The sequence below is a fragment of the Adiantum capillus-veneris genome, chromosome 13 (genome assembly GCF_014529385.1).
Source record: "Adiantum capillus-veneris isolate H3 chromosome 13, ASM1452938v2, whole genome shotgun sequence".
NCBI lineage: Eukaryota > Viridiplantae > Streptophyta > Polypodiopsida > Polypodiales > Pteridaceae > Adiantum > Adiantum capillus-veneris.
The window spans coordinates 114,684,633-114,696,784 of record NC_140943.1 but is presented as its reverse complement, the minus strand read 5'-3'; the positions used below and the strand labels follow the sequence as shown (position 1 = coordinate 114,696,784).

The following is a 12,152-nucleotide window of genomic DNA, read 5'->3' as shown; positions in this document are numbered from 1 at the left end:
CCACTCCAGCACCATACACTTCTGTCGCAGACATCTGGCTTCTAGTTGCTGCCTCTCAGGGAGCAAGCTTATTCCACTTCCTAAGGCCATCACCATGGAAGACCTTTTTGCTTTGCACATTAATAGTGTGAAGGCAGTCAGCTACCCCTTTGCGAGGACCCAAGTACTGTGGGACTTGCTTAAATCATCCAACAATATTTCAGCATCACCCGCGCACTCATTCTTCACTGCATTCCATTGCCTTTGAAACCTGCCAATTCCAAGAAGAAATGCTACGCCCATCCAAGGGAGTCAGCTCAGACTTGAAACTAACACATGATGAAACTTTAGCCAAAACAAGGCAAAACACATCACAAAGTCCAGCTAGACTTGATGAAACTAACACATGATTAAACTTCAGCCAAAAACACCACCACAAAGTCCAGTTGGACTTGCTGATAAATACTGTTCATAAAGTCCAAACAAGAAACATTTTCCACTGCAGCTAAATCTATATACAATCCCCTAAATACCTACAGTATTTGGGAAAAGTACCAGATCAGTATTCCTATTGTTCTATAACGGACTCCCTTGAACAGCTGGCTCCTTGTCACTTATAAGTACAAACACTCCTATGTGCTTTGCCTTAATACATGGACCCAACAGGCAGGGCTTCTGAACTACCCATGAAAATTCTGGCCTCAAGCCACTAATATGCCACCATTCTGTTTCGGTTGTGCTTGATTAACTGCGCGTTGCGCTACTGCTTGCAATTTGCGCTCCACCAGTTCACATGGCCCAACAACTGAAGAAGGGAAAAGCTGAAAGTTCAAGCCTTGAAATTGCCACTAATGTCGATGAGGAATCAGGCTCACTACCCAAAGCTCATTGTAAAAAGCTACCGCCCTCGACGTCTAAGGTATGATTGCCGGTCCCTTGTATGGTGCTGGTTTTACAACAAAGTCACTTGGAGGCTGGAACTCCTCCATCCAGACAAGATCATGGGGAGAAAGTTCCTTCCTTTGCTCTTCTGTAAGCGGTCGCCCTGCAAACCCAAATGGTAAGTTTGTGTCAAATTTAGACAGGACTGACAATGACAATAATACACATGCAATTACCTGAACGGCTGGCATAAGGGAAAGCCCTGAAATATGTACAGTGCCTGCCATCTTCGGAAGAGTAGGGAGGAGCCAGAACATCAAGCACTGCACAAGGTGTCATAGCTGTGAATACATGCATGTTTCCCCCACTTTTGGGGTATAAGACTGCAGTTTCACATGGTGCGGACATCACCCGATCTACAGCTAGCTTTGCCAACCTTGCTGAGAGAGAGAGACAAAACTCGAACATCAATCATAACCCTAACTACGACTTTTTGATAAATTCAAGTCAAAGCCTGCTCAATAGGCTTACGGTGAGATATATCTGAATGATCCACCCAGTCATAAGCCTTCACATGCATAGACCCATATAAAAGTTTGCTTATCACAGTCATTCCAGGATGATTATGCAGTGGTATCACAGCTGAACTGGGCAGGCAAAAGATTCCCATCTGCAATACAGAAACAAAAACAGAACATCATGAACACTACCCCAGTCATCAACACATATACACCAACAACAGCTGCAAGAGAGGAGCACTCACGGAAAAGTCTTCACAATCATAGAGGGGAACATAAGATATTGGGGGAGAGACCTTCCCCTTTCTGTAATTAATTCTTCGATTATGCTGAATAGGAGCATTTTCATCCAGTCCCACATCCGATGGTTTGATGCTATCTGCAAAGAAATCTCTCTCTCTCTCTCTCTCTCTCTCTCTCTCTCTCTCTCTATCTCTCTCTCTCTCTCTCTCTCTCTAAAATATATTGTTCAACCCTCGTCGGATAGATCTTTGAGGTCTCTTGGGATAGTTTCCTACGACGTTAAAATCCTCTTCTTCTCGGGTGTGTGTGTGTGGGTGTGTGAGTGTGTTAATAAAAAGAGGAAACGGCATAACCTTTCTATCACCCAAGTGTGGTAGATTGGTTATGCCATTTCCCTCTTCAATAACAGGTCTTGAGTTCAACTCTCGTCGGATAGATCTTTGAGGTCTCTTGGGATAGTTTCCTACGACGTTAAAATCCTCTTCCTTCTCGGGGGTGTGTGTGGGTGTGTGTGTGTTAATAAAAAGAGGAAAACGGCATAACCTTTCTATCACCCAAGTGTGGTAGATTGGTTATGCCATTTCCCTCTTCAATAACAGGTCTTGAGTTCAACTCTCATCGGATAGTGTCAAAGAGCCAGAGCTTCGTCCGAGGCTCCTGAAACTGAACCTGTGAACACATCCTTTCCAATCTACCTAGTGCTGCCTGGGCTCTGGTCAATCTAGTCTCTGCTGCCCTCCTCAGTGAAAATGCTGGCCCACTAAAAACCACTCCAAGGTAAGTATGAGCATCTGCATACTCCACTGTCTCCTGGCCGTATGTGAATGCGGGCGCTGACCTCCTGATCCACTGTGGGGTGGTATTAAATACCATGCATGACCTTGGTTTTACCAAGGTTGACGGACAAACCACTTTCCTGGGCAAACCTATGCAAAGCATCCAAGTGACGTTGCATCCCCTCCAAAGAGTCGGAGATCAACACAATATCATCAGCATATAAAGGTAGGTGGAATCCATGTCCCTGCCAGTTGTGCACCTCTATCATCATCTCTCTCAATGTAGTCAGAAACCTCATCCACATACATACCAAATACAGTAGGAGAGAGCGGGCAACCCTGCTTCACCCCAATAGTGGAGTGAACCGGTGTGGATAGACCCTCTGAGGTGCCCCACTACTGACCTGTATAATGCCATGACCCCCCAAATGAGCTATGTGGGTACTCCCATCTGCTGTAATCTGCGCATCAATCTAGCTCCGGGTACTATGTCAAATGCTTTGTGGAAATCCACAAAGCTACAATAGATCCGTCTCCCATGTGATCTGCCCTCCTCAATGATGGCTCTAAGTGTCAAGATATGGTCAAGAGTAGAAAAACCCCTCCTGAACCCTGCCTGCCCGGCTGCGCGTATCTCCTCCCTCTCTGCCCATCTACTCAACTGTTGCTCAAGAATAGATGCGTACAACCGTGCCAATGTGTGTCCAATCATGATAGTGCGATAATTCCCAGGCTCCATAGGGTCTCCCGAATTGAAGATAGGTACAATAGTAGATAGGCTCCCAGTATCAGGCAAGCCCTCACACATGGCACGATTAAACATAACTGCTAGAAGCTGTGCTAGTAGATCTCTAGCATGCGTGAAATGCTCAGCCACTAAGCCATCATGATCATAAGCTCTACCAGTCCTCATCCTGTCAATGGCCTTCCTCACCATCTCAGCGGTGAAAAAAGCACATGTGTGTAGGCATGGATCGGGGGGGTCGGGAAGGGAGGGCTGCTCAGGAACTGTGTATAGAGATGATGTGTATTGGCCCCAGGCCTTTGTGGAAGAAATGGCAGGGGGGGGGGGGGGAGTGCTCATGAAAGAGCCGCCATGCCTCACGCGAGTCCTGACTCAAGAATAGCTGGTATAGATCCTGCTCTAGGCAAGCCAAAAATGCCCTCTTCTTCCGCCGCACTAGGCGTAGGAAGTCAATCTATGACTGTCTGTGAGTGATGTCCTGGTTTCAGGCACATGGGTTCAGCATAGACAGTTTGCCTCCTTTCCAATACTCACTGGATGCACCCTCTCTGACTCTTACACAATCCGAGATCACCAGGCTCATCCGCCAGGAACTGACTCAGCTAGACACGAGGAGGACATGGATACAGCAAGCACAGAAGCTGGGCACGAAGATGGCTTTCTACAGAGAGCATCTTCTCCAGCTTACGGAGGACGGTTTTGTGACGAGGCCCAAGTACATGGACACCCACTTGTCTCATGGGGTCCGATGTGCTATTGGCCAGATACGCACATCTTCACACCAGCTACGGATCGAGACTGGGAGATACAGCGGAGTACCAGCAGAGGCCAAGACATGCCCCCTATGTGACATAGAGCCTGAGACAGAGTTGCACTACACATGCCACTGCCCCGTCTATTACGAGATACGAGGCCGCTTCCACTGCTTGTTCAGAGAGGGCTTTGGACCACTCTCCAGAGTCATGCGGTACGAGGATCAAAGATGCTTGGGTTTGTTTTTGCTCGAGCTGCGCAGACACAGAGAGAGTCTGATGAGAGGAGAGGCTAGCCAACATCAGAGACAGATCACAGACTTCTTTAGAGCAGACATTGGACACCCGGAGGAGTTACTACCACAGCAGAGCTCGCCGCCTCACGCCAGAGGCACACTGATCGATCGGGCGACCGAGCTGGGGAGATCCAGACGCCCGCGACTACGTAGGACTACACAGCACCGACGGAGGCTGCATCAAAGGATTCGGATCACTTTGGCCCGACATGCACGACGCCCGGTCAGACTACTGACCATGGAGGAGATTGATGAGATCCGCCAGCGACCGATGCTGGATCTCTTGTGATTTTAGCTATCCCAGCTAGCTGATTAGTTCACACCTTGGAGTTTAGGATTCCATAGTAGTCATTTAGTCATTTGTCATATTGTCATTGTCATTTTCATTTCATTTTGTTACTTTTGTTACTCGGACTTTGTATCAGATCCACCACATTGTAACTTTTAGGTCTCATAGGTCACTTTGGCCTTTTGAAGACGTTAATATAACATTTCGTTTCATCTCTCTCTCTCTCTCTCTCTCTCTCTCTCTCTCTCCCCCCCCCCCCCATGGTCACACGCCACTACCGACCTTGCCCACTAATCGCTGTTGTCCAGTCAGAGAACAGCTGCCGAGCTGAGGCGTCTATTGTGAGCACGGCAGCTGCTCTCGTGTCTGTTGTGAGCGCAGCAGCTTTCTCGAGTGTTGTGAGCGCGACGGAGCTCCGCCAAGATCTACTCACTGTTATCCAGTCAGAGAAAAGGCCTCTGGTGTCTGTTGTGAACGCGGCAGCTTTACTCTCGTGGTGATTTGTCTGTTGTGAGCGCGACAGAGATCCGGTCTCCATCAAGGGCGGGTGTCCCAGGTCTGTGGACAGAAAGTACAAGACCTGTTTCGCGCACATCCAGCTCTACGAAAATCTGAGGAGACCACTGTTTGGCATCCAATCTCGTCTACAGAATTTCCTGCAGCTTCGTTGCTGCTACATAGTCCAAGGTATGTCAAGACAAGATAAGTAGCCCAAATTTTCTGACCCTGCCCGAGCTTTGGCACCGAGCAAGGCGAATCGCATCAGGCAACTCCAAGCAACCCTTGACAGGGTGATGGAAGAAAATCGTGACCTCAAAGCGCGTCACAGTGCGCTTGAGGTGCGTTTTGACACTTGGTCGGGCTCGCCACTAACAAAGTGAAGGAAGTAGAAAGGTTACCCAAGCTCAGACAATTGCACTGACCAAGGTGGAAACCTATGTGAAGGCAGAGTTTTGAGAACGACACCTTCAAGAAGAAAACACACTCGAGGTCAACATCGGGGGCCTACCCCAAGCATGGGACAAGTGTGAAGACGACTTCTCTGGACGCATCAACTTCCTCAACGAAACTCTCAAGCCGATCCATGTGGACTACGACATGGTCGAAAGCATCACCAACAAGCTCAACCACAAAAATACACCAAGCGGACATGCCATCCTCGAGTTTGAAAACAAAGGACTCCTCCGACTACTCCAACAATCGCGCCTCCTCAAAGGCACTAGGTTTTGGATTGCCGAGGACCTCACCACGACACAACTAAAACACAAAGGTAGCGAACTCAAGAAAGTGCACGGGGCAGAGGAAAGGCCCTCATACACGAGTTTCGGTCTCCCAAGCCTCCTACCACACCGCCGGATACCACCCCCTAGCCCCATAGTTCCCATCTACTATACTTTATTTTGTATTTTGTATTGCATCCTAAGGTTGTCCCACCTATCCACTAGATCTTACCCTAGCCTTACCGACCCTCTTTTGGTTGCCCATGCTAACGTAACAACCATTACCCTCTCCTTGATGAGACGAGACATCCTTTGTACACATGTTTTGGTCCCATGTGTCATATTTGACCTCCAAGGACGATAATGACATCTATCTATCTATCTCTCAATAAAAGTGAGGCTTTGACTCTTGGCATTACATAAAATCGAGAGCCATTTGAGTTCATTGAATTTGTTCTTGCCTTGTCTAAGTGCAGGAACTGATAGACGAAATGACTGTAGCATTTCGGTCTGAAAGATCTCGATAGACATGGTTGCAATAATTATTAGTTAATTGGACATCTATGAGGTCCCGAGTAAATCTAGATGCGATTGCTAAATACGTTGCCGATTAATCATGGTTTGAGATCCGAAAGAATTTTGAATGTGATTTGTCATGTGATGTGACTGTCGATTGGTACATGTGCTAGATGTGTGTTCCTAGTGCGTCAGTACTAACAATCAGTGCCTGCTAAGACGGTTTATGGCTTGTCTGTTTTTGCAGGCGTAATCGAGGGCGATTACAATGCTTTCAAGAGGGGGGTATGTCACAAACCAGTAACGTGGCGTGGCCATTTGGGCAACAGAAACACACACCTGGCTGGCTAGCTGGCTGTCGAAACCCAGAAACCGCATTGCAATGCTAACGTGGCAACAACGTACGGACCCGGAATTCACGGCGCAGAATGCGGGCAGAATGCGGAAAAAGGAGGCTGACATAGCAACAACGTACGACAGCTGTACGAAATTCCGTTCTTCGCACTGGGAAAAAGCAGCTGAACATCCTACGCAATGGCTGAGAAGCTTTTGGGGAAAACTTGCTTTATTTTTAAGTTGATTTTTAAGAAGCTTTTGATTTTGAAGCTTTTGGGGCTTTGCTTTTGGCATCCCTTGTAATGAATAAATAAGTGGGCAGAGGCTTCCACTCTTGAGAGCATCTGGACACAGAGTCTGAGAGTGAGACCCCTCCCACTCCTTGCAGATTAATACAAAATGAAATACCGAAAGAGGCGCCAGTCTTTGGGGCCAATATCTCTAGGCACGAAACTCCGCCGGGCCGTGTCGAATAAATTGTGAAACTGTGAACTGTTTTGAAGTGAATCTCTGTTGTGTCGCGGTAGAATCTTGACTTGGAGTGTCCAAGTTTGTTACATGGTCTTTCAAATCAGTTGTTTGAAATGCTTAAAAGTTTCTCGTCTATTCTGGCACGTGGTGCCCTTCCATTCCAGTGGTATCAGAGCTCCCGTCCTGTGGTCCTACCTAGAACAAACAGAGCACAATGGCGTTTATGGATTCACCGAAGTACTACAGTTTCTTCTCGACGAGCTTCGCGACATACTTTCATTGCATCCTCAGCAAAAATCTCTCGATGCTGCAAAGTTTCCAACAGTTTTTGAACTACATGTTACCCTCTCTTATGCCTAGGTAGTACCTCCTCTTCCAGCACCAAAAAGTCCAAGAGCTTCTAATCAACAACCTTCTCAGCCGTCAGTCTCGAATGGGGGTCTTCAGAAACATGAGGCAACTGTCTGACCCTGATCCAATGCAACCACCTCTTACGCCTCACCCTCTTGAAATCCGATGAACATACCAGAAGTAGTACTTGAGGTAAGAATCTCCCCTATGCCTGCCAAAGCCAACTCCATGCACCTTGTCAACTACATACCAGGATTGTCACAAACTGCTGATGTGTCAAGTCATTGAAGACCTGAGCCAACTTGTAGATCCCGATCCAAGGGCCTAAATCCTAAAGCAGTGGAAAAAGCACAAGTTCTCACCAATTTACAAATCCTTACCAAGTGGCCCGAGTCATTTGAAAGTTTTCCTGACTTGCAAAGCCCAAAGTAAAGCAACACACACACAAGAAGTATTTTAGCATAGCTACTACTGACGTGCATAACTGTACAAACAGTCCGTAAGACAGTTCGCATTTTATAGAGACATCACATGACGTGGAAGCTGTACGGAATTTCGCATTTTACGCAGTGGCAGCTTTTGAAAGAGCTGATGCTTTTAGACTGTATGCTTTTCATGTCTTGCTTTTGGGCCTAGGGTCTTTATATACCAAGGGTAGGCTCTCTCTCTGACATTGTCACAAATTGCTGACGTGTCAAAGCCCTGAAGAAGGGAGCCGACTTGCAGATGCCGGTCGAGGGGCCTAAACCCTAAAAAGAACAAGTAAAGAAGAAGTCCTACCAACTTATGGGGACCCCGTCCGATGGGGCCCCAAGTGACAAAGATTAAAATAAAGCAAGACCCGCAATTGATGACGTGGCAATTTCCAAAAATTGCACTAACATGATGACGTGGCAGGCTGTACAGATTTCCACGTTTTGCGTTGGCTGATGACGTGGCAAGCTCCACCTCTATCACCACCGTTGCCACCATCTCTCCCACCACCACGATCGCCACCAAGATACAATGGTTGGAGCCCATATGGATATCCTTATTATCCATAACCGGGGGCACACCTAACTAACCAAAGGATTTCAAAGATGACGTTTTACTTACTATTTTCTGGAAGTGAAAGATTAGAAGAAAGCTTTACAGTAAAATTTTCAACCTTTTTGGAGTGAAAGATCAAAAAAAAGCTTTACGGTTCCTCCAACAATTCGACAACATCTATGCTTTGGGGAACAACATGGAAGAATCAAAGATTTCTCGAGCAACAATATTTCTTAAAGATAATGCTATGCAGTGGTAAAGTTCAATCGTGTTACAACCGCATGCTCCAAGGACATGGCAAGCTTTCAAGACAACTTTTTCACGCAATTATATGACTTCCCTATTTGAAGTCCAGATCTCGTCACAATGGGGCACCTTGAAAATGTTTGCCACATAGACCATGGAAGACTCTAACCAAAAGTTTCTCGATGTCTACCTTCCGGTGTCTTTCTTCAAGTCGAATACCTTGGAGCACCAGTGTGAGCAATACACAATTGGACTGTCATCCCAATTACACGAGTACAAATTGTCTAAACAAGTATCCACAATGCAAGAGCTTATGGACCATGTTGCGGTCGGCTACAAACTTATGAAAGGAAAGCTCGAGTTTACCACAGAAGCAACTCCAACAAACAATCAAAACTCCCCACAACAACGAACAACTCCCCGGGTATCTCGTGAAAGTCAACCTCGAAGGCCTCTTTTCACACAGCATCAACAAGAACCCTGTTACAAGAAGGCTAATACTTTGAATGTTTTCAAACAGGGCATACTTTCAATACATGTCCTCAGAGAGCCTCGACATCTTCAGTGCAACCTTTCGCTCCGACAGCGAAAGATCCCTAGGGCCACGTCCAGCTAAGAGAGCTAGACCTGCCATTGGCCTTGTAAACAGAAGGGCACCACGTGCCAACGGAAAAAAACAGACGAGACAAACTTTTAAGCACTTCAAGTAACTGAAATTGAACAAGGTGGAACCAAACATAAAATATTGTACGTATTCAGTGCGTAAGGTACGTAGTCCTGTATAGAATGAGGTTTAAGGTATGTAAAAATACGCACTATTGATAAATAACCCTTTAAAAAAAGGAAAAAAGTAAGAATTTCACAAGAGAAGCCTACAAATATATAAACTATCACTTTATATAGCTAAATGAAAAGGCCTACGTGCATTTTTGATGGCCCTACCTAGCACGAAAAAAAAAGAAAAAAAAATCTTTAAAAAATCCATACAAATTCATCCGTATTGTACGGACGTACCGTACGGATTCAGTTTGTACGTACATACGGTCCGAGCTTGGGACTGAAAAAGATGCACGACACGCGAGACGCGGAGTGACAGAATTCCACCCCAAGAGAGCACAAGCCCCAAACCCTGGCGCCCCTTTCCGCATTTCTTTAGATTTCATCATAAGACGGAGTATGGCAGCAAGAGGAGACGCGCGTGAGAGAGAGAGAGAGAGAGAGAGAGAGAGAGAGAGAGAGAGAGAGAGAGAGACGCTATACATATGATTTTTTCTTCAAGAGATTTCCTTCAAGTAGGTGAAAACCGCTGAGAGAGAGAGAAAGAGAGAGACCAGGACCTCATCAAGAGAGATCAGCCTCACAAGGCTGAGTGCAGCCACAACGAAGCCCTAACACACATACACATATACGTCTACAAAAAGAAGGCAACATCAAACTCAGAATTCAGTAAAAGAGTATTATCACATGCGAAAAGGACACACTAAAGTATTGCAGACTTAGCTTGAGCTCTACAATCAGTATCATAATATCTCCTCCGAGGTAAGTTCATCCTTGAGTACAAGTTTGCGCATGTGGTTTGAAAGATGCCACGTTTGTATGTGCATAACAATTACCGAGCCAAGAAAATGTGCCCAATGGCACGGACAATAAATTAAGTTAAGAACAGTTACAAACCCAAATATACTTATGCATCCAGCATATACAAATCAAGTACCTTGAGCCTCCGTCAAATGGCCTGTCAGTGGAGAAAAAGATAGCTTCCAGCCATTAATGGCCCTTGGGAGGTGTCCACTGATTCTCATCCCACATTTCATTAAAAAATAATCCATTTCAAATAAAGCACAACAAGGGACAATGAGGGCTGTTCATTATCTGATAAAAATAGCACATTATCTGTAACCAATGACTCAAAAGTAATTGGAACATTGTGCAATTAGCATAATGCTGGGTTCAGATGGCCGGGTGCCAAAGAAGCACAAAAGGGTGTGCACTTGTAGCGCACCCTGATTGAACCAAAAGGATTTTGCGAGTTTCCAGACCCACCAAACTTTGGGCGAGCCTAGCCCTCCCCCCCACCCTCTCTCCTTCCGAAGAAAACTCTTCCAAGCACTTTATCAGCGTGATTTGCCAGCAAAGTTTGAACCAAGATTGTGCGGCTAGGACGAAGTGTCAAACAGCAGGCGCTATCCCAATTGGATGTGGAAGAGCCCCACCTTTTTGGTTCCAGACCCTGCCTCCGTCCATTCTGAGCACAGTAAGCTGGCGGCAAAAACAAAATGCGAAACTTCCGTCGCACTCGTCTGAACCCACCCTAAGATTCCTGCAAAGCTGATTATGGCCAAAAAAGTCATTATCATGGCCCAAGAGACAGAACTGCACAAAAATATGATTTGGCATCATCAGGAAGATCTGCCTGAACACGGCCTCATTAAGCAAGGCAAAGTATCTGAAATCAGCATGGATAAAAGGCCCAAGTTCCACCAAAAAGAAACTTAACCAGAATTCCTAGAAGATACTGATGCAGATAAATAAACAGGGCTGCCACAAGATTGATCACACTTTCAGAAAACGAAAGTATTGGTGCAGCTCGCTGGAAAAAAAAGGCTGCCGAATCTGACAAAACAGAGTGACAGAATGCAAACGAAAGCAACCACTTTGTGCCCTGAAACAGGACTGCAACACTGAACTTATCCATACCTAGAACGGATCTGACGCTCTGAAGAGCTTGAGCGGGGAAGTCACCCCCATTTCGTGTAAAAGTAGCCTTGCAGGCATCGTAAAGCTTCTGCACAGCCATGCTACACTCCGGCATCTCATCCACTGAATCGTCCGCAGCAGCCACCAAATGATCCTCTTCACGCATGTCCTTGCCCTCTCAGGCAGTTACAATCACAGATTACCTTGGAATGGTCCCCCTTGAGTTATGGCACGGTTCCTGTTGAGAGCAAGCGATCCCAAGGAGCGCTCAAGAAGTCAAGGCATCGATGTCGGCGCTCCAATTTCTTTGAGAATGCAGATTTGTTGAAGAGGCGGGGTGTGGGTGTGGGTGTGGGTGTATAAACCCAGTACGGTTTGTGAGCTGCAGAGAGAGAGAGAGAGAGAGAGAGAGAGAGAGAGAGAGAGAGAGGGGGGGGGGGGGGGGGCTCAGAAGGGATGGGGAGGCGACAGAGAGAGAGAGCCTGAGAGGTATGTCTGTGTGTTTCCTGCAAAGCGAAAGCCGCGACAAGAGCCAGCTAAATCGAGCCACGTTTGTCAACTCGAGAACACAGCCAGTTAGTTTTGCCCACTGAACACGGTTTTGGCTCAAATCAAGCGGCTCCTTTTGGAGCTGACGAGGGTAGCACTTTGAGCATTAGGGGGTGGTCACGCGAGGCATGGTCATAAGATACTTTCTTTTCTAAATGTGCCTCTGTCAGTGTCACGCGAAAAAAAGTTTAGTAGCATAGTAAAACTATGCATGGAGTTTTGCAACCATGACATAATCGGCATAGTTGAACTACTAT

At 46.4% G+C, this 12,152-nt stretch overlaps 1 protein-coding gene across 1 annotated transcript; it reads right to left on the bottom strand.

Annotated features, from left to right (window-relative positions):
• Window positions 1-408: 408 nt before the first annotated feature.
• On the bottom strand, window positions 409-11,888 carry LOC147444691 (plant cysteine oxidase 4-like). The gene is made up of 5 exons (XM_086527230.1): window positions 11,347-11,888; window positions 1,625-1,758; window positions 1,393-1,531; window positions 1,098-1,301; window positions 409-1,024 (listed from the first exon to the last, which is right to left on the bottom strand). The coding sequence occupies exons 1-5, from the start codon at window positions 11,510-11,512 to the stop codon at window positions 894-896; spliced, it is 774 nt and encodes a 257-aa protein (XP_086383356.1). The 5' UTR covers window positions 11,513-11,888; the 3' UTR covers window positions 409-893.
• Between the last annotated feature and the right edge of the window lie 264 nt (window positions 11,889-12,152).